Genomic DNA, 26,064 nt, shown 5'->3' with positions numbered 1-26,064 from the left:
CTATGTCACAAATAAATTATTAAAGACTGATAGCAAAAGTTTTAAAACTTTAAAATGTTATAGATTAAGTTACACAACATCAGTTTATTTTGTATTAAAAAAACCCAACTTTTTCTTATCATATTTCGTCTGCCCTCTCTCATGCTGGTTAAGGTTGTAGATGAGAAACACATACAAGATATGGATGACTTTAAACGAAATTTACCAATACGATGCACTACCCTACTTATCACCACACACGCACAGTATGAACAAAATATGTATTCAAGGAACTCTGGAATATGTGGCAGAACGAAACAGTGACTTGTCACTCGTAACCCGTCTCCTGTATCCTGTCACTTGTACCTAACAGAGGCGACACCCAACTCATCCTTCCTCCCTCGTCGTCCGTCTTCTCTTCCGGGCTCCTCTCCTCGCTTGAGGTGTTTGTTGCACTAGACAGCAAGGGCATCGTTTCACAGGCCACGTCACAGACGTCGGGGAGAGAGGCCGCATCTCCACTTCTTTGTTGAAGCTGACGTGCCCAGTGATGGGGAACATTTTCATACAGAACATCTTCTTCATCACTGTCAATGGATGAAATGTCCATGTTGACCCTAAAATCAAAATCAGATGTACAGTACAATATTTTGCATTTAATTCACTCACCCACTCTCACTCACTCACTCACCCACCCACCCACCAACCCACCCACTCACTCACTCACTCACTCACTCACTCACTCATACACTCACTCACTCACTCACTCACTCACTCACTCACCCACCCACCCACCCACCCACTCACTCACTCACTCACTCACTCACTCACTCACTCACTCACTCACTCACTCACTCACTCACTCACTCACTCACTCACTCACTCACTCACTCACCTGTGCTTATAATTAATCTGGTTCCAGCATGTCTCACACTGGATGTGTACTGGCTCGATGGGGCGAGTCAAGGTCTGTTCACATTGCAAGGCATCCAGGAGAATGCTGTGTATGAATATATACTGCTCCTGAAAATACATCACACAAACTCAAACTTTCGAAATTTAAACGTGTCTCTTGAATAAACATACAAAATGGAAGTTTTTGTACTACAGGAATACAACATGCATATTGATCCTGAACTGATATTAATAGTGTCAGGACAACGTAAAACACATGGTCAACATTTGATAATGTCGTCAATGACAGCAATTTAACCAAAGTCCTTGTCAGCATTAACATTGGAACATTTTTATCCCGTTTGTTTTCTTTTAGAAGTAACGTAATAATATTATTCACTTATAACGATTGTGGAGACTAAACAGTTATGCTGAATTTCTGCACACTTGGGTCAACATATTTTGAGGAGGAAAAATAGGAAGAAAGACACCGTCTACCGTTGACCTGACCCTGTAGAGGGGCGTCACAGCAATGTTTGCTGCATGCATAACCATTGGTCACCTTCTACCTCTGGTTGTACCAACAGTGTCACAGACGAGAAATCTTGTGTAACGTATGTGGTCAAAGGATTCCCGTGATATTATTCTTAAGGTGTGATGTGGTTTTAAACGTGAACAAAAACGTGAAACACTCTTGATATCTCTTCCTTGTTTCACAAAACATTGCATGCAACTAACATGTCTCGAAGGATTTTTATTCCGAATTACCTTCTCTGATAAGGGATTAACACCTGCATATGCTGTTTGTTTGTTTATTTGTTGTTTAAGCCATGTGACGGCGGAACTGCAGATGCAACGCCAGATCGGCAGACTATTTCATAAGTTCGCAGAACTTTCAGTCAGACAATTGAGTAATCTTTTAGTAATAAACTAACTTTTGTTTGAACCATTTTCATCCTCTCCCTACGGAAGTGTTGCACACAGTTGTAGACACAGACTCGGCCCTCGCTCCTTGCCTGGTCCAGTAAGTAGTCCAACGCTAAGAAAGTGCCAGTCCGTCCAACACCTGCACTGTATAGGCCAAGAAACACAATGAATACTTTGATAGGCATTTAGAAGTCGGACAAGCAACACAATGAATTCTTTGATAGGCATTTAGAAGTCGGACAAGCAACACAATGAATTCTTTGATAGGCATTCAGAAGTTGGACAAGCAACACAATGAATTCTTTGATAGGCATTTAGAAGTTGGACAAGCAACACAATGAATTCTTTGATAGGCATTTAGAAGTTGGACAAGCAACACAATGAATTCTTTGATAGGCATTTAGAAGTTGGGAGAGCATGAATATATGACACTTTTTAATGGAAAGCAACTTATTTTATTCTTTGATCGACATTTCAGAGCTCATTCTTGCTTCACCATTCACCTGATGAAGGAACAAGATGTAGCTCTGAGACGTCTTACAAAGAATAAAATAAGTTGCTTTCAATTAAAACGTGTCATATATTCAACACAATCAATTGCTTCAGCAAAAACGAACCTGCATATTCGTCAAATCCATTACTGTGTGAAAAGTGTGGATCGTACATATTGATAACAAACGTCAATGCCATATTTCATTTGACCGAAGAACTATTCCAAATATATTAATTCAAGAACCTTGAATCATTGCAAGTTACCAATTCTGACGACAGGTGTGAGCATGTGCTGCCGCTACACAAGTTACGGGCAATGCCTTCGTTAACGATTAAGTTGTGTTTGTCTACTAATAAGATACATACGTTTTTCTTATTGTACGTGAAACAGATATTTGGAATAAATATCTGTTACCTGCAGTGAACCACTAATGGCCCTGACAGTGGTAGTGCCGTGTCCTTCACTACTTTGTTGAAGTGTAATAGTGCTGTAGTGTCACTGGGAACCCCGTGGTCGGGCCACTGTGTGAAGTGGAACTGCTTGATCATTCTTGTCTCTGTAGCTTCCTGTAATGACATAAAACAGCAACGTTTCAACCGGTGCGGAGAGCTCACTTGCATTACATTGCTAGGGGCGGGTCCATGGGTTGTAGGTATAATTTGTTCTATATGGCTAGTGAGTGGAGGGTGTAGCTATCCCGCCTACTATAGGACCAGGGTGTGGAGGGTGTAGCTATCCCGCCTACTATAGGACCAGGGGGTGGAGGGTGTAGCGATCCCGCCTTCTATAGGGCCTGGGTGTGGAGGGTGTAGCTATCCCGCCTACTATAGGACCAGGGGGTTGAGGGTGTTTACTATAGGACCAGGGTGTGGAGGGTGTAGCTATCCCGCCTACTATAGGACCAGGGGGTGGAGGGTGTAGCGATCCCGCCTTCTATAGGGCCTGGGTGTGGAGGGTGTAGCTATCCCACCTACTATAGGACCAGGGGGTTGAGGGTGTTTACTATAGGACCAGGGGGTGGAGGGTAGAGCTACCCCGCCTAATATAGGACCAGGGGGTGGAGGGTGTAGCTATCCCGCCTACTATAGGACCTGGGGATGGAGGGTGTTGCTATCCCGCCTAATATAGGACCAGGGGGTGGAGGGTGTAGCTATCCCGCCTACTATAGGACCAGGGGGTGGAGGGTGTAGCTATCCCGCCTACTATAGGACCAGGGGGTGGAGGGTCTAGGTAACCTAACCACTATGTGGCCAGGGGGTGGAGGGTCTAGGTAACCTAACCACTATGTGGCCAGGGGATGGAGGGTCTAGGTAACCTAACCACTATGTGGCCAGGGGGTGGAGGGTCTAGGTAACCTAACCACTAGGTCACCTACCCTCCATATGGCCAGGAAACTTCCAAAAGGTCACCTACGTTCACAAAGACCACGGGGCGGAGGGTGTAGGTCACCTAACTTACAGATCGCCATTGAGCGGAGGGTGTAGGTCACCTACCTTCTAGGTGTTCAGGGAGCGGAGGGTGTAGGTCACCTAACTTCTAGCTGTTCAGGGAGCGGAGGGTGTAGGTCACCTACATTGTCCTTCTAGGTGTTCAGGGAGCGGAAGGTGAAGGTCACCTACCTTCTAGGTGTTCAGGGAGCGGAGGGTGTAGGTCACCTAACTTCTAGGTGTTCAGGGAGCGGAGGGTGTAGGTCACCTAACTTCTAGGTGTTCAGGGAGCGGAGAGTGTAGGTCACCTAACTTCTAGGTGTTCAGGGAGCGGAGGGTGTAGGTCAGCTAACTTCTAGGTGTTCAGGGAGCGGAGGGTGTAGGTCACCTAACTTCAAGGTGTTCAGGGAGCGGAGGGTGTAGGTCACCTAACTTCCAGATGGCCAGGAGGCGGACGGGTGTTTAAGGTCACCTACCTTCCATATGAACAGGAAGCGCTGGGTGTAGGTCACCTACCTTCCAGATCGCCATTGAGCGGAGGGTGTAGGTCTCGTAGACCTCCTCTTTCGCGCACTGAACACTTATACTGCCGTACATCGTGGACTCAGAGCTGCAGAATGGCCAGTACATGTAGCACTTCAACTGAGAGAATGCATGATATATATATACATAGGGTTATGAATGTAGTAGTAATATTATTTGCTCATAATACTTAATGTGATGATATCATGGTGAGTAAAGATGTTTGTATCGGCAGTCCAAAATATATTTGTACATGAACGTCGTCGATATCATCACTTCATGGTTGGAGACGTCTTGATTATTATTTTTTTGCCAGAAGCTGACATAATGTATTCTGACCTTCCCCGACTCCATGAGGTTAGTAACCATGACAATCTTGGCGGTGTTGAGTTGCCATATCATCCTCCAGAAGTCGTTCTTTGTGTGTTCCAAGGGCCCTGTAGAAAGGTTTTCAAGGCTATCTATAGCAAATACGTTGCATGCCATTCCATGGCATTTGATTGATTAACCAAGAGATCTGTCCTGGTTTTTGTGTTAATGATGAAATAAGCAGTCTGTCAAGTTATTATTGTTGACGTATTTATTCATATGAATTGACTGTAATATGTTTTAGCGTTTAGAGTTTGGAGTTTAACACGTTTATACGAGGCCATAAACGCAAGAAATATTGAAATGAATTCGTAACTATATCCATATTAAAGCGAAAATAAAAATTCCCGTAATGATGAGTTCGTTGTTGTGTTCCGATTGACATGAGTATTGGCATAGTCATATTAAACTAAGAAGCAATTTGAATGTCGACATAGTAGGATAGACACGAGTATCTTTTGGTAGTATTATTTATTATATGCGTGGAGATGAGGAAGAAAGTAGTTTACCAAACCCATGAAAGTCTCCACGTACCTTGGGTTGCAACATAGCGGGTCTGGTCCATGTATCCCTGTGGGGGAGAGAGTCTCCATGAGTAACTGTATAACTCCCAATACATTATTAAGCGACTTGGTTGAGCTGTGAGCATTATTCCAGAAATATCAGACCGCCTCCGTGGTCTAGTGGTAGAGCGTCCGCCCGGAGAGCGGAAGGTCCGGGGTTCGGTCCCCGACCGCGTCATACCAAAAGATGTTAAAAGATGGTACTTGTTGTTACCCTGTCTGGCGCTCGGCATTAAGGGGCTAAAACAAGGACTGGTCGGCTCGGACTCTTGTATTGAAAGTTAAAGATTTATAAAGTACAATGTGTCTGAGTGGGGTATTCATGTTAAAAATGATTTAATCCCTTAATGAGTTAAGGGTAACAACAAGTACCATCTTTTAACGTTTGTTTGGTATGACGAGTTCGGGGATCGAACCCCGTACCTTCCGCTCTCCGGTCGGACGCTCTACCACTAGACCACGGAGGCGGTCTCACCACTGTAACTGTGTAGTGTAGTGTAGTGATGCCGGTCACAGACGAGTACATCCTTGGAGAAACCCCCGAGCTCGCTGTGATGCTTCCCAACCAAGTAACATTATTAGGACGAGTCTGAGGTTCGAATCCAAATACTCAACTCCAAATACTAGAACTACACTAAATACGAGAACCACTGTGACACTTAATACAAGAAACCAGCTAAATACAAGAACCACAGTAAATACAAGAAACGTTCTAAATACAAGAACCACAGTAAAAAAAGAAGCATCACTAGAAATACAAGAACCACAGTAAATACAAGAACCAAACTAAATACGAGAACCACAGTAAATACAAGACCACAGTAAATACAAGAAAGACACTAAATACGAGAACCACACTAAATACAAGAACCACAGTAAATACAAGAAACACTAAATACGAGAACCACACTAAATACAAGAACCGCACTAAATACGAGAACCACACTAAATACAAGAACCACAGTAAATACAAGAAAACCACTAAATACGAGAACAACACTAAATACAAGAACCACAGTAAATACTCGAAACATACTAAATACTAGAACCACAGGATACAAGAACCCATGTAAATACAAGAACCACACTAAATACAAGAACCACAGTAAATACAAGAAACACTCTAAACACAAGAACCACAGTAAAAAAAGAAGCATCAATAGAAATACAAGAACCACAGTAAATACAAGAAAGACACTAAATACGAGAACCACACTAAATACAAGAACCACAGTAAATACAAGAAACACTAAATACGAGAACCACAGTAAATACAAGAACCGCACTAAATACGAGAACCACACTAAATAAAAGAACCAAAGTAAATACAAGAAAACCACTAAATACGAGAACCACACTAAATACGAGAACCACAGTAAATACAAGAACCACACTAAATACAAGAACCACAGAAAATACAAGAACCACGGTAATACAAGAACCACACTAAATACGAGAACCACACTAAATACAAGAACCACAGTAAATACAAGAAACACATTAAATACGAGAACAACACTAAATACAAGAACCACAGTAAATACTAGAAACATACTAAATACAGGAACCACAGGATACAAAACCCCAGTAAATACAAGAACCACACTAAATACAAGAAACACACTAAATACGAGAACCACACTAAATATGAGAACCACAGTAAATACGAGAACCACACTAAATACGAGAACCACACTAAATACGAGAACCATAGTAAATACAAGAACCTCACTAAATACAAGAACCACAGTAAATACAAGAACCACAGTAAATACAAGAACCACACTAAATACGAGAACCAAAGTAAATACGAGAACCACACTAAATACGAGAACCACACTAAATACGAGAACCACAATAAATACGAGAACCACAGTAAATACAAGAACCACACTAAATACAAGAACCACAGTAAATACAAGAACCACACTAAATACGAGAACCAAAGTAAATACGAGAACCACACTAAATACAAGAACCACAGTAAATACAAGAAGCACCCTATATACGAGAACCACACTAAATACAAGAACCACACTAAATACAAGAACCACAGTAAATACAAGAACCACGGTAAATACAAGAACCACAGTAAATACAAGAACCACACTAAACACGAGAACCACACTTAATACAAGAATCACAGTAAATACGAGAACCACAGTAAATACAAGAACCACGATAAATACAAGAAACACAGTAAATACAAGAACCACAGTAAATACAAGAACCACGGTAAATACAAGAACCACGGTAAATACGAGAACCACAGTAAATACAAGAACCACACTAAATACGAGAACCACACTAAATACGAGAACCACGGTAAATACAAGAAACACCTTAAATACAAGAAACACACTAAATACGAGAACCACACTAAATTCAAGAACCACTGTGACACTAAATACGAGATCCACACTAAATACAAGAACCACAGTAAAAAAAGAAGCATCGCACGAAATACGAGAACCACATTAAATACAAGAACCATAATAAATACGAGAACCACACTTAATACAAGAACCACACAAAATCTAATAAGAACCAACCTAAATTGTTCATAACTTACATCTATGTAAGAGGCGTTGATGTAGTCGCTGTCATCTTCATTTTCAATCTCAAGGGGCACTCGTGTAGCATCAACTGTAAATACCAAAAATCACATCTTATGCTGTTTTTGTGGCAGGATTGAACTGTTTCTCTGCAATAACGGCGATAACAGTAGCAGTTGGTCGGACACGCGTGTGTTACAAGCAAATGGGACATGCATTTTATCAGATATCTATCCGCCATGTCTGTTTGATGCTACTGTTAAGGAGCACGTGACATGGAGAATATTTCGAAAATAGGGTGATAAGGCTGACCAACATCAGAGAAAAGTCCTCCGTGTGAATCTGTATGTTTTAGATATGATTAAACCTCGAAATTGAATGTGAAATTGAAAACGTCAACGCCAGAGACAACCAGTCTCGATTATCCACCAAAACAGACTCAATTTGGCGCAGAGGTGAGGTGAGGTGAAATTGGGTTTAACGTCGCGTCCAAGATTATTGCACTTATATAGTGACGTGCATGTACGTGTGTGTGTTTGTGTGGCTGCTTGTACTAGTCCGGACTGATGCCGATTTATAGTGCTAGCACACTGAGATACCATGCCGCAGTTTAACATGAATACCCCACTCAGACACAGTATACTGACTCCGAGCCGACCAGTCCTTGCTTTAGCCCCTTAATGACGAGCGCCAGACAGGGTAACAACAAGTACCATCTTTTAACGTCTTTTGGTATGACGCGGCCGGGGATCGAACCCCTGGCCTTCCGCTCTCCGGGTGGACGCTCTACCACTAGACCACGGAGGCGGTCCGATTTGGCGCAGAAGCCCAAACAGTGAACATTATAATTATGGATCGCTGACAAAATGGTGATGACACCTTGGCCCACTTGCACAAAGCGATCTTAGCGCTAAGATGATTGTAACTCCCATACTTTAACATAGTCTTAAGATAATCTTAGCGCTAAGATGGCTTTGTGCAAGTGGCCCCTGGTGTTCGCGAAAAGGATCAGCAATTCATAGATATCCATAAACTCCAATTTCGAACATTTACTCAAAGTAGAAGTTCCATAACGAACCGCAAAATTCTACCTATCTAAGATTAATTAAAGTAAGTATAAATTTCTTTTGTAAAATTACGCCAAATAAAGAGTACAGCAGGATATATAATTACATACATGGCAGGATATCTTTGTATCTGTTCTTCCCTTCGTTTTCGTCCAAAGTGGCACAATTTACTGGTTTTATATAAGAAGGCAGTTTCTAAAACAGAAACATAATAGCTTGTATGCGAGTGGTGTTTAAAGCCACAGAGAGCAATATGTCATGGAGTAACTAACGTGGATATTGACTAGGCAAATATGGTCGGGGTTTGAGACACAGAATCTGCCAAGTCACACAACACTCCCCTATCTATATATCAGGGAGTCCATGTGCAGGGATGTACCTTAAGGTCCTGGGTGCCGTTGTACAAACCAACCTTAACGCTACGACTGTCGTAAGTCTATGTTATGGTATGGAAGTTACGATCACCTTAGCGCTAAGATCGCTTCGCACAACGGCACCCAGGTGTGTGGTTCGAATCTCACATCCATCCTATGCTAAGATCCCTCGCTGATAAACATATTTGCACCAAGGACGTAAGCCTCCAAATTTTAGCAGCGTTAACCACAGACCACCCACTCGCCATATAGCATCACATTATTTTTTATCGTACGGTTGAGTGTGTGAGTGAGTTGGATTTAACGCCGCTTTTAACAATATTCCAGTTATATCACGGCGTGTCAGCTTAACGTGGGAGGAAATCCCGAAGTGATGCAGGTCTCAGACGTTTACCACTTCGGTGAAACCCACGAGCTGGTATGGTGCTGGCAAACCTAGAAACATAATCAGGGCGAACCGGGATTCGAACCAACAATCATAGGTTTCTGGCGTGCCCAAGGGACGCAAAACTGCGGCAATTAGACGACTGGGCCCCCCGTGCCCCCCGTACGTTTGATGATGTATTCAGGACCTTGAAGTAGACCTACTTTAAACTCCCCCTCCATGACCTCCTTCGACGTGTCCCCGTTCAGCTCATCACACATGTCCCCGCCTAGTGTATAGACTGGAAGATGGACATATGATTATTATGTGCGGAATGCACACATAGGTTGCATGTATACATTCGTTTGCAGAATTTTCGTCTTATCCTAATGTTAAGTCTCGTTATGTGTCTTACATTTCCGGTCACGAAGACACGCAGATTAACATGTATGTAACTTCGAAAACAGTAAAATCTCCTAACATGCACTAAAATCCCAGTTACATGACACCTGTCATCTCCCCAGGGCAAGGGCGTTAACTGACTATTAAAGTACAGCTTCTACCCTTGCCGAACTAGGCTGGAATTCCGGAGTTACATTTTGGCTGCATTCACGAGTCTATGCATGGTCCAATCAAAATCGCGTAACGAACTAGTCACATGTTTCGTAAACAACATAGATTTCAACATGCAGATTTCGGTCGACTGCAGGATGTTTTTAATCAAGGTGCTCGAGTGATCTTGATGCACTTCGCGAGGTAAGACCCGTTTTATTACAATATAGATATTGTTTATCGATCAGATCGTCTTGATTGGGCGCCGCCATTTTGTTTGAGGCCAATGCAAGTGATACGAGAGGGGAATCTGATTGGTCAAAAGGAGGGACGTAGAAGGGACATAACTCGTAATAACCACTGGTGGCATTACGATCGAGCCTGGAAATTCCAGCCTAGTTCGGCAAGGGTGGAAACTGGACTTGCCTCAGGGGGATGGACACGTGTGACACTGTCCTGTCCAGATATGAAGCCAAGGAAGTCGATGTAAGTGGTATTCCATGATGAAACTTCACATGAAATAGGCATAGACTTGAATTACCTTCCACATGCACATAAAGGAAACTACGTTTACAACGAACACGCTTAGAACGAACTGACGGATATAACGAACTTACCTTTTGTCCCGACTTTTTGCTGTAGTTATGCTGTATATGTGCTTGTAACGAACTACGGTTATTACCAACTAAAATTTGTGGTCCCTTTGAGTTCGTTATAACCTTAGTTTACTGTATTGTGCTCAATTGGACCTCGAACATGGTGGGAAATTAAATTTTGTACAAATAGCTTTATTAAATACATTTTACCCCTTTGTTGACAAGATCCTTTGATTGGGTCAAAATAAGGTATAAGGAACTCTCAAAAGTCATACTAACACCACATCGATTAGTTTAGATCGATTTTCTATTGGCTATATTCTTACCCGAACACGATGTGTAAGTTGGATTAGGAGTTCCTTTTTGGTTCTGCTGTCTTCCTTTGCGTCGCCTTTGTTTGAAAATAAAAGGCACATGGTATTCTTATGCATGTCGTGAAATCCGCAAGATGGGCGTGGATGATAAATAAACAAGACAACGTAAAGCTCGATCCCTTCTTCGTTGCGGGGCGGGTACTGTTGAACGTGACACGCATAGGGCTGACGATAAAAGTTCCATAAATGGTTTCAGGGACCAACATGGAAAGACATACCCTTAATAACATGTTCCCTACTTTACGTCGCCTTGACGGTAAACGGTCTTTCGTCACCACTCGCCCCTTTCCGTAACCTGCAAGAAGACTCATCCCCCTATCGATGAATGTAATGCGCGAGAATACGACAAACCAATCAGAATGCGCGTATGATTTCAAGTTCTATGTCAAAGAATCCCTCAGATATAATTTTTGATTTTACATATGTCTTGCATCTAAAAATATTCCCATGACACAGTTAAATGTGTTCAATCATACTGTATAACTCCGCATGTCCAGATGTGCTTTAAATTGCATCTGAAATATATAAAATATATGGGGAAATATATGTGAACCATAACGCAACGAGTTGACAATTGTTTTAGGTATGCCCGTTTACGCTAAGACGGAACCCGGTCGCAAAAATGGCCATGAGAGGGAAACGAGTCGCTATTCGGCTTGTTCCGGAATAACACGAGTTGGTCACGAATGGGTAAACGGTAAAGCATCCAATGAGGCTTTTATTAATGTTATTCTGCTTATGGGCGTGGTATTCTCTAATTGGAGTCTCGGTGTATACACGAATACAATGAACCGCGCACCTTCTGTACACGATGACAACGAGGATGAGGATGGGGATGGCGACAAGTACAACATACGTGGCTTCAGCGTTGGCTCCTGTGTCTGAAACAAACGTGTTCATTATATACCAGTTGAAGGTCATGATCAAGTCACAGAATACATGCACAAATATATCCCGTAAATATTGGCCTCTCGCTAACAGCTGTGGCTGTCTGCCGGTCATTTAAACAGTGATTCAGTATCTAAATATATTGCCTCAAACGCTTTGGAAGACAATGGCAAAATAAATGTGTGTGTGTCTGCGTATGTGTGTGTGTGTGTGTCTGCGTTTGTCTATGTCTACCTGTCCATGTCTGCGTTTGTCTGTATGTGCGCGTATGTGTCTCTCTGTATGTGTGTCTGTGTCCGTGTGTATGTGTGTGTCTGCGTATGTATGTGTATGTCTGCGTCTAATTGTATGTGTGAATCTGTGTGTCTGCGTCTGTGTATGCATTTGTGTGTGCGTATGTATGTGTGTGTCTGCGTCTAATTGTATGTGTGAGTCTGTGTGTCTGCGTCTGTCTGTGTATGTGTGTGTGTGTCTGCGTCTGTGTATATATGTATGTGTGTGTCTGCGTCTGCGAGTCTGTGTGCGAATCTATGTGTATTTACGTCTGTGTATTTGTGTGTCTTCGTCTTTGTGTATGTGTGCGTATTTGTGTGTGTGCCTGGGTCATGTGTATGTGTGTGTGTCTGCGTCTGTCTGTGTATGTGTAGTTCTGCATCTGTGTGTTTGTGTGAATATATGTGTGTATCTGCGTTTGTGTGTGTGTGTGTGCGTCTGTGTGTATGTGTGAGTATATGTGTGTCTGTGTCTGTGTATGTGTGTACATGTGTCTGCGTCTGTGTGTTTGTTACATTGTATATGCAAGTAATGCTATTAAATGTAAATCGTTTGGGCAATCGCATTGAACATATTCCTTTGCACATCTTCCAGAGGCCAGGGAGCTAACTGACTAAAAAAGTCATGTTCCTATCCTTGCCGAACTACGCTGGATTTTCGTAAATTTCGTGACTAGATCGGCGAGTACGAGTTCTGTCCCTTCTATGTCCCTCCTAATGACCAATCCGATTCCACATCTCATATCACTTCAAACAAAATGGCGGCTCCCAGTCAAGACGATCTGATCGATAGTCAAGATCTATATTGTAGTTTAACGAGTCCTACCTCGCAAAAAAGCGTCAAATTACTTGAGCACCTTGATTATAAACATGAAAAGATTTGGAAAATATCGATCGTAGCGTCACCAGTGGCTATTACGAGTTATGTCCATTCTATGTCCCTCCTAATGACAATCACATTCCACCTCTCGTATCACATGCATTTGCTTCAAACAAAATGGCGGCGCCCAGTCAAGGCGATCTGATCAAAACCAATATTGTGATCAAACGGGTTTTACTTCGCGAAGTGCATCAAATCTCGTGAGGACCTTGATTAAAAACATGAAAATATGACGAGTTGGCGGTACACATGCTTTGACACGCGATTTTGACAGGACAATGCATAGACTCGTTAGTCTAGCCAAAAGATAACTCCGAAATTCTAGCCAGTTTCGGGTGGAAACTCGACTTTTATAATCAGTTAATTCCCTTGTCTCGGGAAGATTTCCTTTGCATCTATATGACAGCCTTAAATGCCGTCGACTTTACGGAGACAATCATTGAATTCGACTGTTGTGTATGTAGCGAATCCCGTGATGGGATTCGAACCAGGGACCTTCTGATCCGAGGTCGGACGCCTTGTCTACATGACCAAAGAGGTTAACCCAATCAGCAAGCTGACAAGGTAAGGATGTCATCTGTGGGACGACTCCACGCCCTGCTACATGTACAACAATGTCATATGAATTAAATTATAAATTTGGGACGCTGGCAGTCTTTCTAATCATCGAACTGCCAGTCAATGTCTTGAGTCTGTTTCCGGCATACCAAAGACAGCATTACAGGTATGTCCACAAGAAGGACGAAGGCCAAATGAAACCCTTCAGACCCTCTAGGCCCTCCAGACCATCTAGACCCTCTTGACCCTCTAGACCATCTTGACCCCCAGACCCTCTAGACCCTCCAGACCCTCCTGACCCTCTAGACCCTCTGGACCCTCTAGTCAGAAGAATGTTTGCCCCTCCTTCAACAGCATTTGGAACTGTACACAGTGCAAACTAGTTTACACTCAGTTCTGTTGAAAAAAGCAAATTATACACTTATGGGAACATGAAATATAAATGTAAATATTAAAGTATTAAAGAACCAAGATTACATCCTGTGACGGAACGTTTATGTCTGAAACCACTACCTTCAGTTTACACGTGCCTCACACCGTAGCGCCAAACACATCTGTAGATGTCATTCCTGATTTAGGCACTTTAAAGGAAGGTCGATTAATCTCTGTGGACCATTATTTCTGTCAATTATTGATTAACTTTGCACTTCCCTGATAGGCGTGGTCGTGTCTGGCGACGTCGAAATGAACCTCAAGCCAATGTCAAGCTGAGATCTCTGACAGTTGACAGATGTCACTGTGACCGACCGAACCCCACTCCATATTGTGATAGGAAGGTACCATCTGTACCACCGGGTCAACATACTGACACCCTATGTTGTCCCCTTTGCAAGGCGTTTTCAGGACGAGAACGCCCTCGATCACCGTGCACTGATCGCAAATTCCCACCTCCAGCAGCACACCATCCATAGAATGCCTGGAACATTATAGGGAGACGTGTACGTCAACGTCATAGGCCGCCGACCACGATGGCTTACCTGGGCCAGGCGCTGCAAGAGGAGTGGGACAGACTCCCACAAATCGCTATTGGGAGACTCATACGCAGTATGCTCGTCGAGTGAATGGATGTTAGACAAATCGTGGCGGTATTTCGCACTACTGATCCAGAAACGTCAACTTTGAAATTTCCCAACTTCTCCCTATCGCGGGCGTTCATAACATCTACTGTTATACATCACTACAGGTTGTAATGTGTTCCCAATTGTTCATTATTATCATGGAACTGTTACTAAGAAAACTTTATATGGTAGCATTTAGGAAATTCTAAGTTATTTCTGAGTATTCCCTACTCTTTTGAAGAGTATATTTAAGGAATGTAAGCTAATGGATGGGTATACAAACAGTAAGATGACTACACCAAGCGATCCTCCATGTTTCGTTATAAACAGTACTTAGTAAAACGAATTTGAGTTTTATGAAACGCGATCCAAACGTTTCTACCATAACTGTCATAATACGAACCCACACATTTCTATCAACGTGAACAACTGTATTCATAAGTACCTGCTATGCCACCAACAACTTAAATTATGTCTCACTGACACCCCCCCCCCCCCCCCCCCCCCCCCCCCCGTTTATAACTGTCACAATACATCCCCGTGAACCGACCATAACTGTCACAATACATCCCTGTAACCCGACTTAAACTGTCACAATACATCCCTGTAACGCGACCTTAACTCAGTGTTCGAAATACCTGCCTGCCACGGGTTGATTTCAACTCGGGCTGCCAGATTTTCAAATCCCCCTGCCCAACGGTCAGCTTATATTTCATATGTGAAAATATTCTAAATATTTCCCGATGATAAGCATTAATTCACATGTAAAGATGAATGATAAAATGTAACCAAAAAGAAACCTCGTTAGCTTATCCTGAGAAACATATGATTATAGTGGGCAAGCAGGTTTTGGTCAGGGCTGGCAAGTTTTTCAGCTAGCCAGTCCTGTGGTCTGGCTGAAATCTTTGGGAGTTTCATACCCTGCTTAACTGTCACAATAAATCCCTGTAACCCGACCATAACTGTCACAATACATCACTGCAACTCGACTAAAACTGTCACAATACATTCTTGTAACCCGACTATAACTGTCAAAATACATCCCTGTAACCCGACTAAAACTGTCACATCACATCCCTCTAATGCGATCATAACTGTCACAATACATCCCTTTAAACCGACCAAAACTGTCACAATACATCCCTGTAGCCCGAACATACATGTCACAATACATCCCTGTAACCCGACCATAACTGTCACAATACATCCCTGTAACCCGGCCATAATTGTCACAATACATCCCTGTAAACCGACCAAAACTGTCACAATACATCCCTGTAACCCGACTTAAACTGTCACATAACATCCCTCTAACGCGATCATAACTGTCACAATACATCCCTTTAAACCGACCATAACTGTAACAATACATCCCTGTAACCCGACCATAACTGTAACAATACATCCTCGTAAACCGACCATAACTGTCACAATACATCCCTGTGAACCGACCAAAACTCTCACAATACATCCCTGTAACCCGACTAAAACTGTCACATAACATCCCTCTAACGCGATCATAACTGTCACAATAAATCCCTTTAAACCGACCATAACTGTAACAATACATCCTCGTAAACCGACCAAAACTGTAACAATACATCCCTGTAACCCGACCATAACTGTAACAATACATCCTCGTAAACCGACCATAACTGTCACAATACATCCCTGTAACCCGGCCATAATGATCACAATACATCCCTGTAAACCGACCAAAACTGTCACAATACATCCCTGTAACCCGACTAAAACTGTCACATAACATCCCTCTAACGCGATCATAACTGTCACAATAAATCCCTTTAAACCGACCAAAACTGTCACAATACATCCCTGTAACCCGACTAAAACTGTCACATAACATCCCTCTAACGCGATCATAACTGTCACAATACATCCCTTCAAACCGACCATAACTGTAACAATACATCCCTGTAACCCGACCATAACTGTAACAATACATCCTCGTAAACCGACCATAACTGTCACAATACATCCCTGTAACCCGACATAAACTGTCACAATACATCCCTGAAACGCGACCTTAACTCAGTGTTCGAAATACCTGCCTGCCACGGGTTGATTTCAACTCGGGCTGCCAGATTTTCAAATCCCCCTGCCCAACGGTCAGCTTATATTTCATATGTGAAAATATTCTAAATATTTCCCGATGATAAGCATTAATTCACATGTAAAGATGAATGATAAAATGTAACCAAAAAGAAACCTCGTTAGCTTATCCTGAGAAACATATGATTATAGTGGGCAGGCAGGTTTTGGTCAGGGCTGGCAAGTATTTCAGCTAGCCAGTCCTGTGGTCTGGCTGAAATCTTTGGGAGTTTCATACCCTGCTTAACTGTCACAATAAATCCCTGTAACCCGACCAAAACTGTCACAATACATCACTGCAACTCGACTAAAACTGTCACAATACATTCTTGTAAGCCGACTATAACTGTCAAAATACATCCCTGTAACCCGACTAAAACTGTCACATAACATCCCTCTAACGCGATCATAACTGTCTCAATAAATCCCTTTAAACCGACCATAACTGTAACAATACATCCCTGTAACCCGACCATAACTGTCACAATACATCCCTGTAGCCCGAACATACATGTCACAATACATCCCTGTAACCCGACCATAACTGTCACAATACATCCCTGTAACCCGGCCATAATTGTCACAATACATCCCTGTAAACCGACCAAAACTGTCACAATACATCCCTGTAACCCGACTTAAACTGTCACATAACATCCCTCTAACGCGATCATAACTGTCACAATACATCCCTTTAAACCGACCATAACTGTAACAATACATCCCTGTAACCCGACCATAACTGTAACAATACATCCTCGTAAACCGACCATAACTGTAACAATACATCCCTGTAACCCGACCATAACTGTAACAATACATCCTTGTAAACCGACCATAACTGTCACAATACATCCCTGTGAACCGACCATAACTGTAACAATACATCCCTGTAACCCGACCATAACTGTAACAATACATCCTCGTAAACCGACCATAACTGTCACAAAACATCCCTGTAACCCGACCATAACTGTCACAAAACGTCCCTGTAACCCGACCATAACTGTAACAATACATCCTCGTAAACCGACCATAACTGTCACAATACAGCCCTGTAACCCGGCCATAATTATCACAATACATCCCTGTAAACCGACCAAAACTATCACAATACATCCCTGTAACCCGACTAAAACTGTCACATAACATCCCTCTAACGCGATCATAACTGTCACAATAAATCCCTTTAAACCGACCATAACTGTAACAATACATCCCTGTAACCCGACCATAACTGTAACAATACATCCTCGTAAACCGACCATAACTGTCACAATACATCCCTGTGAACCGACCAAAACTCTCACAATACATCCCTGTAACCCGACCATAACTGTAACAATACATCCTCGTAAACCGACCATAACTGTCACAAAACATCCCTGTAACCCGACCATAACTGTCACAAAACATCCCTGTAACCCGACCATAACTGTAACAATACATCCTCGTAAACCGACCATAACTGTCACAATACATCCCTGTAACCCGGCCATAACTGTAACAATACATCCTCGTAAACCGACCATAACTGTCACAAAACATCCCTGTAACCCGACCATAACTGTCACAAAACATCCCTGTAACCCGACCATAACTGTAACAATACATCCTCGTAAACCGACCATAACTGTCACAATACATCCCTGTAACCCGGCCATAATTATCACAATACATCCCTGTAAACCGACCAAAACTGTCACAATACATCCCTGTAACCCGACTAAAACTGTCACATAACATCCCTCTAACGCAATCATAACTGTCACAATAAATTCCTTTAAACCGACCATAACTGTAACAATACATCCCTGTAACCCGACCATAACTGTAACAATACATCCTCGTAAACCGACCATAACTGTAACAATACATCCCTGTAACCCGACCATAACTGTAACAATACATCCTCGTAAACCGACCATAACTGTCACAATACATCCCTGTAACCCGACTTAAACTGTCACAAAACATCCCTGTAACCCGACAATAACTGTCACAATACATCAACTGTAACCCGACCATAACTGTCACAATACATTCCTGTAACCCGACTAAAACTGTCACAATACATCCCTGTAACTCGACCATAACTGTCACTATACATCCCTGTAACCCGACCATAACTGTCACAATACATTCACTGTAACCCGACCATAATTGTCACAATACATCCCTGTAACCCGACTAAAACTGTCACATTACATCCCTCTAAAGCGATCATAACTGTCACAATACATCCCTTTAAACCGACCATAACTGTAACAATACATCCCTGTAACCCGACCATAACTGTCACAATACATCCTCGTAAACCGACCATAACTGTCACAATACATCCCTGTAACCCGACTAAAACTGTCACAATACATACCTGTGAGCCGACTATAACTGTCAAAATACATCCCTGTAACCCGACTAAAACTGTCACAATAGCTCCCTGTAACCCGACTAAAACTGTCACAATACAAACCTGTGAACCGACCATAACTGTCACAATACATCCCTGTAACCAAACCAAAACTCTCACAATACATCCCTGTTACCAAACCATAACTGTCACCAAACATCCCTGTAACCAAACCATAACTGTCACAATATATCCCTGTAACCCGACCATAACTGTCACAATACATCCCCTGTAATGCGACCATAACTGTCACAATACATCCCTGTAAACCGACTATAACTGTCAAAATACATCCCTGTGAACCGACCATAACTGTCAAAATACATCCCTGTAACCCGACTTTACCTGTCACAATATATCCCTGTAACCCGACCATAACTGTCAAAATACATCCCTGTGAACCGACCATAACTGTCACAATACATCCCTGTAACCCGACTTTACCTCTCACAATATATCCCTGTAACCCGACCATAACTGTCGAAATACATCCCTGTAACCGGCCATAACTGTCACAACTCACCCGGCTCTCATCACATTCACACTATACACCTCTGTCACAATACGTCCCCGTAACGCCCTCCTCAACAACTCCTTGTAACTCGCCAGGTATTAGTCACAATAACACCCGGTACCCACCGACACCCGTCACAATGCGCCCCACCCGCCAACCACTCTCGCAGGTAACCCCCGTGTGAACCGCCTGATGCAGTCACACTTGTGAATCTGTAGCTCATTCATCGTTATAGAAACATCAGTAAGTATACGTATGATGCACAGAAGTGTACTACCAACCACAATAAGCTAAAACGGATATCATTCATATTAGCGATTACTACGAAAGCCCATTAGGACCATATTGGTATTTTGTTATTTTTCTCTTTTCAAAACTCGTAATTATGAGAATAAAGTCGTCATTATGAAAACAAAAGTCGTAATAACGATTTTTCTCTCGTAATTACGACTTTATTACCGTAATTACGACTTTTAAAAGAGAAAAAAAACAAAATACTAATATGGTCCTAATGGGCTTTCGTAGATTACAACTTTACCACTTGACGCCCCCGTGTCTTTGTCACATCCAACGCTACAGTTGGGGGGACAGGTAACATCACACTTGTCCCCTGTGTAACCTGGCTCACAGCTGTCACAGTCCCCCGTGTCTTTATCACATCCATCTCTATAGTTGGGGGGACAGGTAACATTACACTTGTCCCCTGTGTAACCCGACACGCAGCTGTCACACTCCCCCGTGTCTTTATCACATCCATCTCTACAGTTGGGGGGACAGGTAACATCACACTTGTCCCCTGTGTAACCTGGCTCACAGCTGCCACACTCCCCCGTGATTCTATTACATCCATCTGTACAGCTGGAGGAACAAGGTGTTCTACAGTGTGGACCGTAATACCGGGGATTCTGACACGGTCCTGTACAACCATCACCATAACGTTCTAACCAAGAATCCCAACGGATGATTCCATGTAGACTTTATGTTGATATGGGCCTCTTCAATCAGTTTCCGTATTCCATAGTAAAGACAGAGAAACACAAAAAAATCCCTGTCGTATTTCTAGTATCACAACTGTCACAAACCCCCTCTCTTTGTTACACCAGCAAATGCACAACATAACTACTTTCGAAGTGTTTATTCCAATGTGGGATTGAAATGAATAAAATAATATGTGTACAACTTACCTGTCAAGATGCACCCACCGTCATGATAACATCCTTCCCTACAGGTGGTAGGACAGGAGATAATACAGTTCTTCCCATTGTTCCCTGGTTTACAACCCTCACACTTTCCGATCCCCTTATCACATCCATCGCTACAGTTGGGGGGACAGGTGTCATTACAGTTCTTCCCTCTGTAACCCGACACGCAGCTGCCGCACTCCCTCGTGTCTTTATTACATCCATCTTTACAGTTGGGGGGACAGGTAACATTACACTTGTCCCCCATGTTACCTGTCTCACAGCTGCCACACTCCCCCGTGATCCTATTACATCCATCGCTACAGTTTGAGGAACAAGGTGTTCTACAGTGTGGACCGTAATACCGGGGATTCTGACACGGTCCTGTACAAACATCACCATAACGTTCACATTGTGTACAGGCTGTAGGACAGTTCACGCCACAGTTATCTCCCTTCTTGCCGGCCACACATCCCTCTGTACACACAACACGGGTGTTGTCCATCTGACAGCTAATGTTGAGACAGGTGTCTGAACAGTCATGTTCACACTGTTTACCATAGAACCTGGAGTCCCGACACTGGAAACACTCTCCAGATGACGACACATTGACACAGCGAGGTAGACACTCACCGTCAACACAGGTCACGTTTTTACCGTCACAGTTGCTGCATGGTGTGCTTGCTGAGAATGCTGTGATATAAATTGATAGAACAATCATAGAAACACACATACATTGTTAAAAATGATATAACACATTTCTTAATACAGCAAAATACATGCAAAGTAACTGTTATCGCCCTTTGGACAATGCACACTTTCTACACTTAAATCTTAAATCTGTTGTTCCTGACATCTTACTAAATGTTAAAGATAAACAGAGTGATTACTCTTGTTGAGATACACTGCCGGAGAAAAGAAAATATACACTTGAAAATTTGATTAAATCTAAAACTGACAAACGTTACTTGGCTAAACACAGCCACTTTCTGTGACATAATCATTGATACGATGCAAGCAGTATGGCCTCTGATACCCGTATCAAATACATCACCATCGAATAACCATTTCTTGTTTGTATAATTATTTCCACCCTAAAACCCACATGAGCGTACACTTGCTTTTGCTGGCCAGCTAATTTCAAGTACAGGAAGGCGGTCGGGTAGCCGAGTGGTTAAAGCGTTCGCTCGTCACGCCGAAGACCCGGGTTCGAATCCCGACATTGGTACAATGTGTGAAGCCCATTTCTGGTGTCCCCCGCCGTGATATTGCTGGAATATTGCTAAAAGCGGCGTAAAACCATATTCACTCACTCACTCAAGTACAGTATATTACGTCATTAAATCTTACTGCATGGGATCCTTGGACCAATCAGGATGATTACAGAGGACAAGGTAGAGAGCCACGTGACCTGCATTCTATCCCCATGGATTATAAACAATACAGGGATGTTCCATGTACAGCCTTGTCTCCACAGCAGCTCATACCCTGTATGCTGGAGAGGGGAGGGGTACAGGCGCCAGGTTACCTGCAACAGAGTCACACAGTCAAGTGTATCGGTGCTTTCTTATGGGAAACCTAATACCGATTTGGGCGGTGTTTATAGATTGTCGATGGGTCCATAGCTAAGAAAACGTACCATCTTGTCTGCTTGTGTCAAGTCTGTACCATAATAAATAGACTAATAGTTCTCTCAAATCCGCTTAATGTGGGAGGAAAGCCCGAAGTGATGCAGATCTCAGACGTTTACCACTTCGGTGAAACCCACGAGCACGGGTGTGGTGCTGACAAACCTGGAAACATAATCGGGGAGAATCGTGATTCGAACCCACAATCATAGATTTCTGGCGTGTTCAAGGGACGCAACTCTGCACAGCGAATCGCGGCGCCTAAGACAACTGGGCCACCCGTGCCCCCGCGGTGTGTTTGTAGTGTCTTTGAAGGCTGGTCAAAAGTTCAAACAAAACCAACAAATGTGAAAGTGTTTTCGAACCCACATTGTCGCACAGAAGCCTTTGCAAGTCAAGAGGTGTGGGAAGAGGCATTGTCATGAAGTAGTAGAACTCCAGCAGTCAGCATCTCTCGTAGATTTTCTTTATTATAATTTCTCAGGCGATGAGGCAAATCAGCATAGTAGGCACCGGTAATCGTCTTTTAACTTTCTAGGTAATCAACAAGGATCACACACTTTGCATCCCAGAATACAGTGGCCATAACCTCCTTCACTGATCTTGAAGACTTTAGTTTCTTTGGGGCCGGAGAAGTAGGATGGTGCTCTTTCATAGATTGACGTTTTGACTCGGGATCAAATTGGTAAACCCATGATTCATCGCCCGTTACTAATTCTTTGACAAAATCCTCCTCAATAAGCTCTAAATTGTCTCTCGTAATGTCAGTTCCTTTTGCCTCAAGATCAGAATTTTGAAACTGTGTCACCCAACGAGTAGATATCTTATTCACATGTAAATGTTCATGAATATTAGTTTTCAGTGGATCCATGGTTTAGACCTGTGTCTTCCTCAAGTTCAGCAATGGTAATACGTCTATCTGACAGCATATGTTTACTATCTCCTTGATTGAATCTTTATGGATGGAGTGAGTGAGTGAGTTGGGTTTAACGCCGCTTTTAACAGTATTCCAGTTATATCACGGCGTGTCAGCTTAATGTGGGAGGAAAGCCCGAAGTGATGCAGGTCTCAGACGTTTACCACTTCGGTGAAACCCACGAGCACGGGTCTTTATGGATGGAAGTTGAGGGACGTCCAGACCTGGGGTCATCATCAAGGCTTGTTCTCCCAGCCTTAAACATAACGTTCAACAGTTGGATAGCTAGGACCCTTGTCCTCATACACTTGTGACATGCGGTCATGAATTTCTTAGGTAGTACTATTCTCTAAAGTCAAAAACGTGACTGCTGGGTACTCGTTTTTTTCCATTTCTGCGTCCAACTGGAGCCCTACCACGTTCAACTGTCTGTCACTAATATACAAACGGCCACAAGAAACCAAATACACTTGCAATGAACTACTCAAACAATGTACTACCTTAACTAGCGCACCTTGGTTATGGCCCATAATAAAGTTTGTTTAACTTTTTGACGAGCCCTCGTATGGGGATCGAACCCTGGCTGGCTTGACGAGCGAACACTCTACCGTTGGGCTACTCAAACAAGGAAGTACCTTTACCGTACGTACACGTACACGTCATTGCAATGATACAAGTATTAACCACAGCAAAGCATTCAAACATCCCCATGTTAAGCAGGGAACACGAATGGGTTAGTCATACAAGGAAAATTCAAATATCCTTCCGCCTCATACAAACGCGTGTAGCACATATCATCACAATAGAGCTATCCCGGCTAGGATTTCCGAGCATAATGTAATTAGTTATAAAATGCATATTCTCGTTCAATGCGAGCAACAAGGCAACATTTGAAATATTTGAGCGTGAACTATAAGATTTAGATACAACCGTTTATTCATAAAACTGGTGAGACTTTATAATATTTGATATGACTGATATTTCATTTTTTTTATTCAATTTTTTTATTCAAACACTTCAAGTGAATTTTGTGTTAAGTGCGCTTGTTGTTGATTTACGTAAATTTATGAAACTTGTATACATCGTTCGGCCTAATGTAACCGATGTTGCTTACTATAAGTATATATGAAGAGATGGGTATTCAGCCGTCCCCGTGGTTGTCACTGGTCCTGTCGGGGTATTTTACGGAAACTAGATAACCCCTGAAAACATCCCAAATGCTATAATTTGTACGTTGTTTATCTGAGTTTTGTCCGTCTGCTTTGTGGAACGACGTTATGATATGGAAACACTTTCTGAAATGGGTTGAATTTCTATTGTACTCCGCAGTAGTTATATTCTCATAAAACCAACGACAACCCATTACCCGCAGTTTTCCTTCAATAAGACTCAAGTCTATGTTTATGAAGTGACCGCCTAAGTGGTCTAGTGGTAGAGCGTCCGCCAGGAGTGCGAAAGGTACGGGGTTCGATCCTCGGCCGTGTCATACCAAAAGACGTTTAAAGATGGTACTTGTTGTTACCCTGCCTGGCGCTCGGCATTAAGGGGTTAAAACAAGGACTGTCGGCTCGGAGTCAGTATACTGACTTGGTTGATGTATGTCATCGTATCCAAATTGCGTGGATCGATCCTCATGGTGTCAATCACTGGATTGTCTGCTACAAACTCGATTATTTACAGACCGCCGTCATATAGCTGGAATATTGCTGAGTTTGGCGTTAAACAACAAAGAAACACAACATGAGTCCCATAGAAGGACATGTCAAAAGATATAGCCGAGGCAGAAGGCAAGCTCTTAAACACTTAAAGCAACACCCGGCCGCGTTATATCATAAGACGTTAAAAGATGTATTTGGCTAAAACAAGGACTGTTCACTCGGGAGTCAGTATATTGTGTCTGATTGGGATATTCATGTTAAAACTGTGGCATGGTATCTCAGTGGGCTAGCACTATAAATCGGCATCAGTCCGGACTAGTACAAGCAGCCACACACACACACACACACACACGTGCATGCACGTCGCTATATAAGTGCAATAATCTTGGACATTATGAAGTATGTCGGCATTTACACTGACTGTCACCACCTTGACAGCATATGTTCATACGGTGGCATATCTCAAATCGAGAAAAATCATTTGGCTTCTGTTGTTTCATGCTGAAAGCAGAGGCTATTGACACCGACTTGTCACAAGCACGTGTTTATGTTTGATTGTTTGTTGTTTAACGCCACACTCAACAATATTCCAGCTATATGACGTCGGTCTGTAATTAATCGAATCTGGACCAGACAATCCAATGATTGACATCATGAGCATCGATCCGCGTAATTGGGATACGATGACATGCATCAACCAAGTCAGCGAGCCTGACCACCCGATCCCGTTAGTCGACAAGCATAGTCGCCTTGTACGGCAAGCATTGGTTGCTGAAGACCTATCACGGGTTTACGTGTGTATGAATTGCTAACGTGACGATATCATAAAGCCATGAGCGAATGTCCATGTATGAAACAAAGATGGAGCACTACCTTCATCAGCTTCAGCACTAGAGACGTGAACTACGAGTACCTTGTGGCTGCTTCATC

At 42.8% G+C, this 26,064-nt stretch overlaps 1 protein-coding gene across 1 annotated transcript; it reads right to left on the bottom strand.

Moving 5' to 3' along the window:
• Positions 1-307: 307 nt before the first annotated feature.
• On the bottom strand, positions 308-26,064 carry LOC124146232 (multiple epidermal growth factor-like domains protein 11). Its single transcript, XM_048399350.1, has 17 exons — positions 26,008-26,064; positions 22,283-22,460; positions 20,936-21,625; positions 20,290-20,601; positions 13,865-14,017; positions 11,856-11,937; positions 11,009-11,073; positions 9,759-9,835; positions 8,907-8,991; positions 7,747-7,820; positions 5,146-5,182; positions 4,582-4,679; positions 4,237-4,362; positions 2,708-2,859; positions 1,809-1,944; positions 875-1,002; positions 308-596 (listed from the first exon to the last, which is right to left on the bottom strand). The coding sequence occupies exons 1-17, from the start codon at positions 26,011-26,013 to the stop codon at positions 308-310; spliced, it is 2,688 nt and encodes an 895-aa protein (XP_048255307.1). The 5' UTR covers positions 26,014-26,064.

This window comes from Haliotis rufescens, unplaced genomic scaffold, assembly GCF_023055435.1.
Source record: "Haliotis rufescens isolate VD_foot unplaced genomic scaffold, xgHalRufe1.0.p SCAF_2, whole genome shotgun sequence".
NCBI classification, from domain to species: domain Eukaryota; kingdom Metazoa; phylum Mollusca; class Gastropoda; order Lepetellida; family Haliotidae; genus Haliotis; species Haliotis rufescens.
Note: the sequence above shows the minus strand (reverse complement) of the source record. Positions and strands in the feature narration are given on the sequence as shown.

What these genes read in the sequence shown, in the direction of transcription:
- LOC124146232 (XM_048399350.1), bottom strand. An exon ending in CGGTGGGTGCATCTTGACAG is followed by an intron (nt 20,602 to 20,935) that starts GTAAGTTGTACA and finishes CCAGCTGTACAG; the next exon opens with ATGGATGTAATAGAATCACG. An exon ending in AGACACGGGGGCGTCAAGTG is followed by an intron (nt 14,018 to 20,289) that starts GTAAAGTTGTAA and finishes CACTGTGTACAG; the next exon opens with TTCCAAATGCTGTTGAAGGA.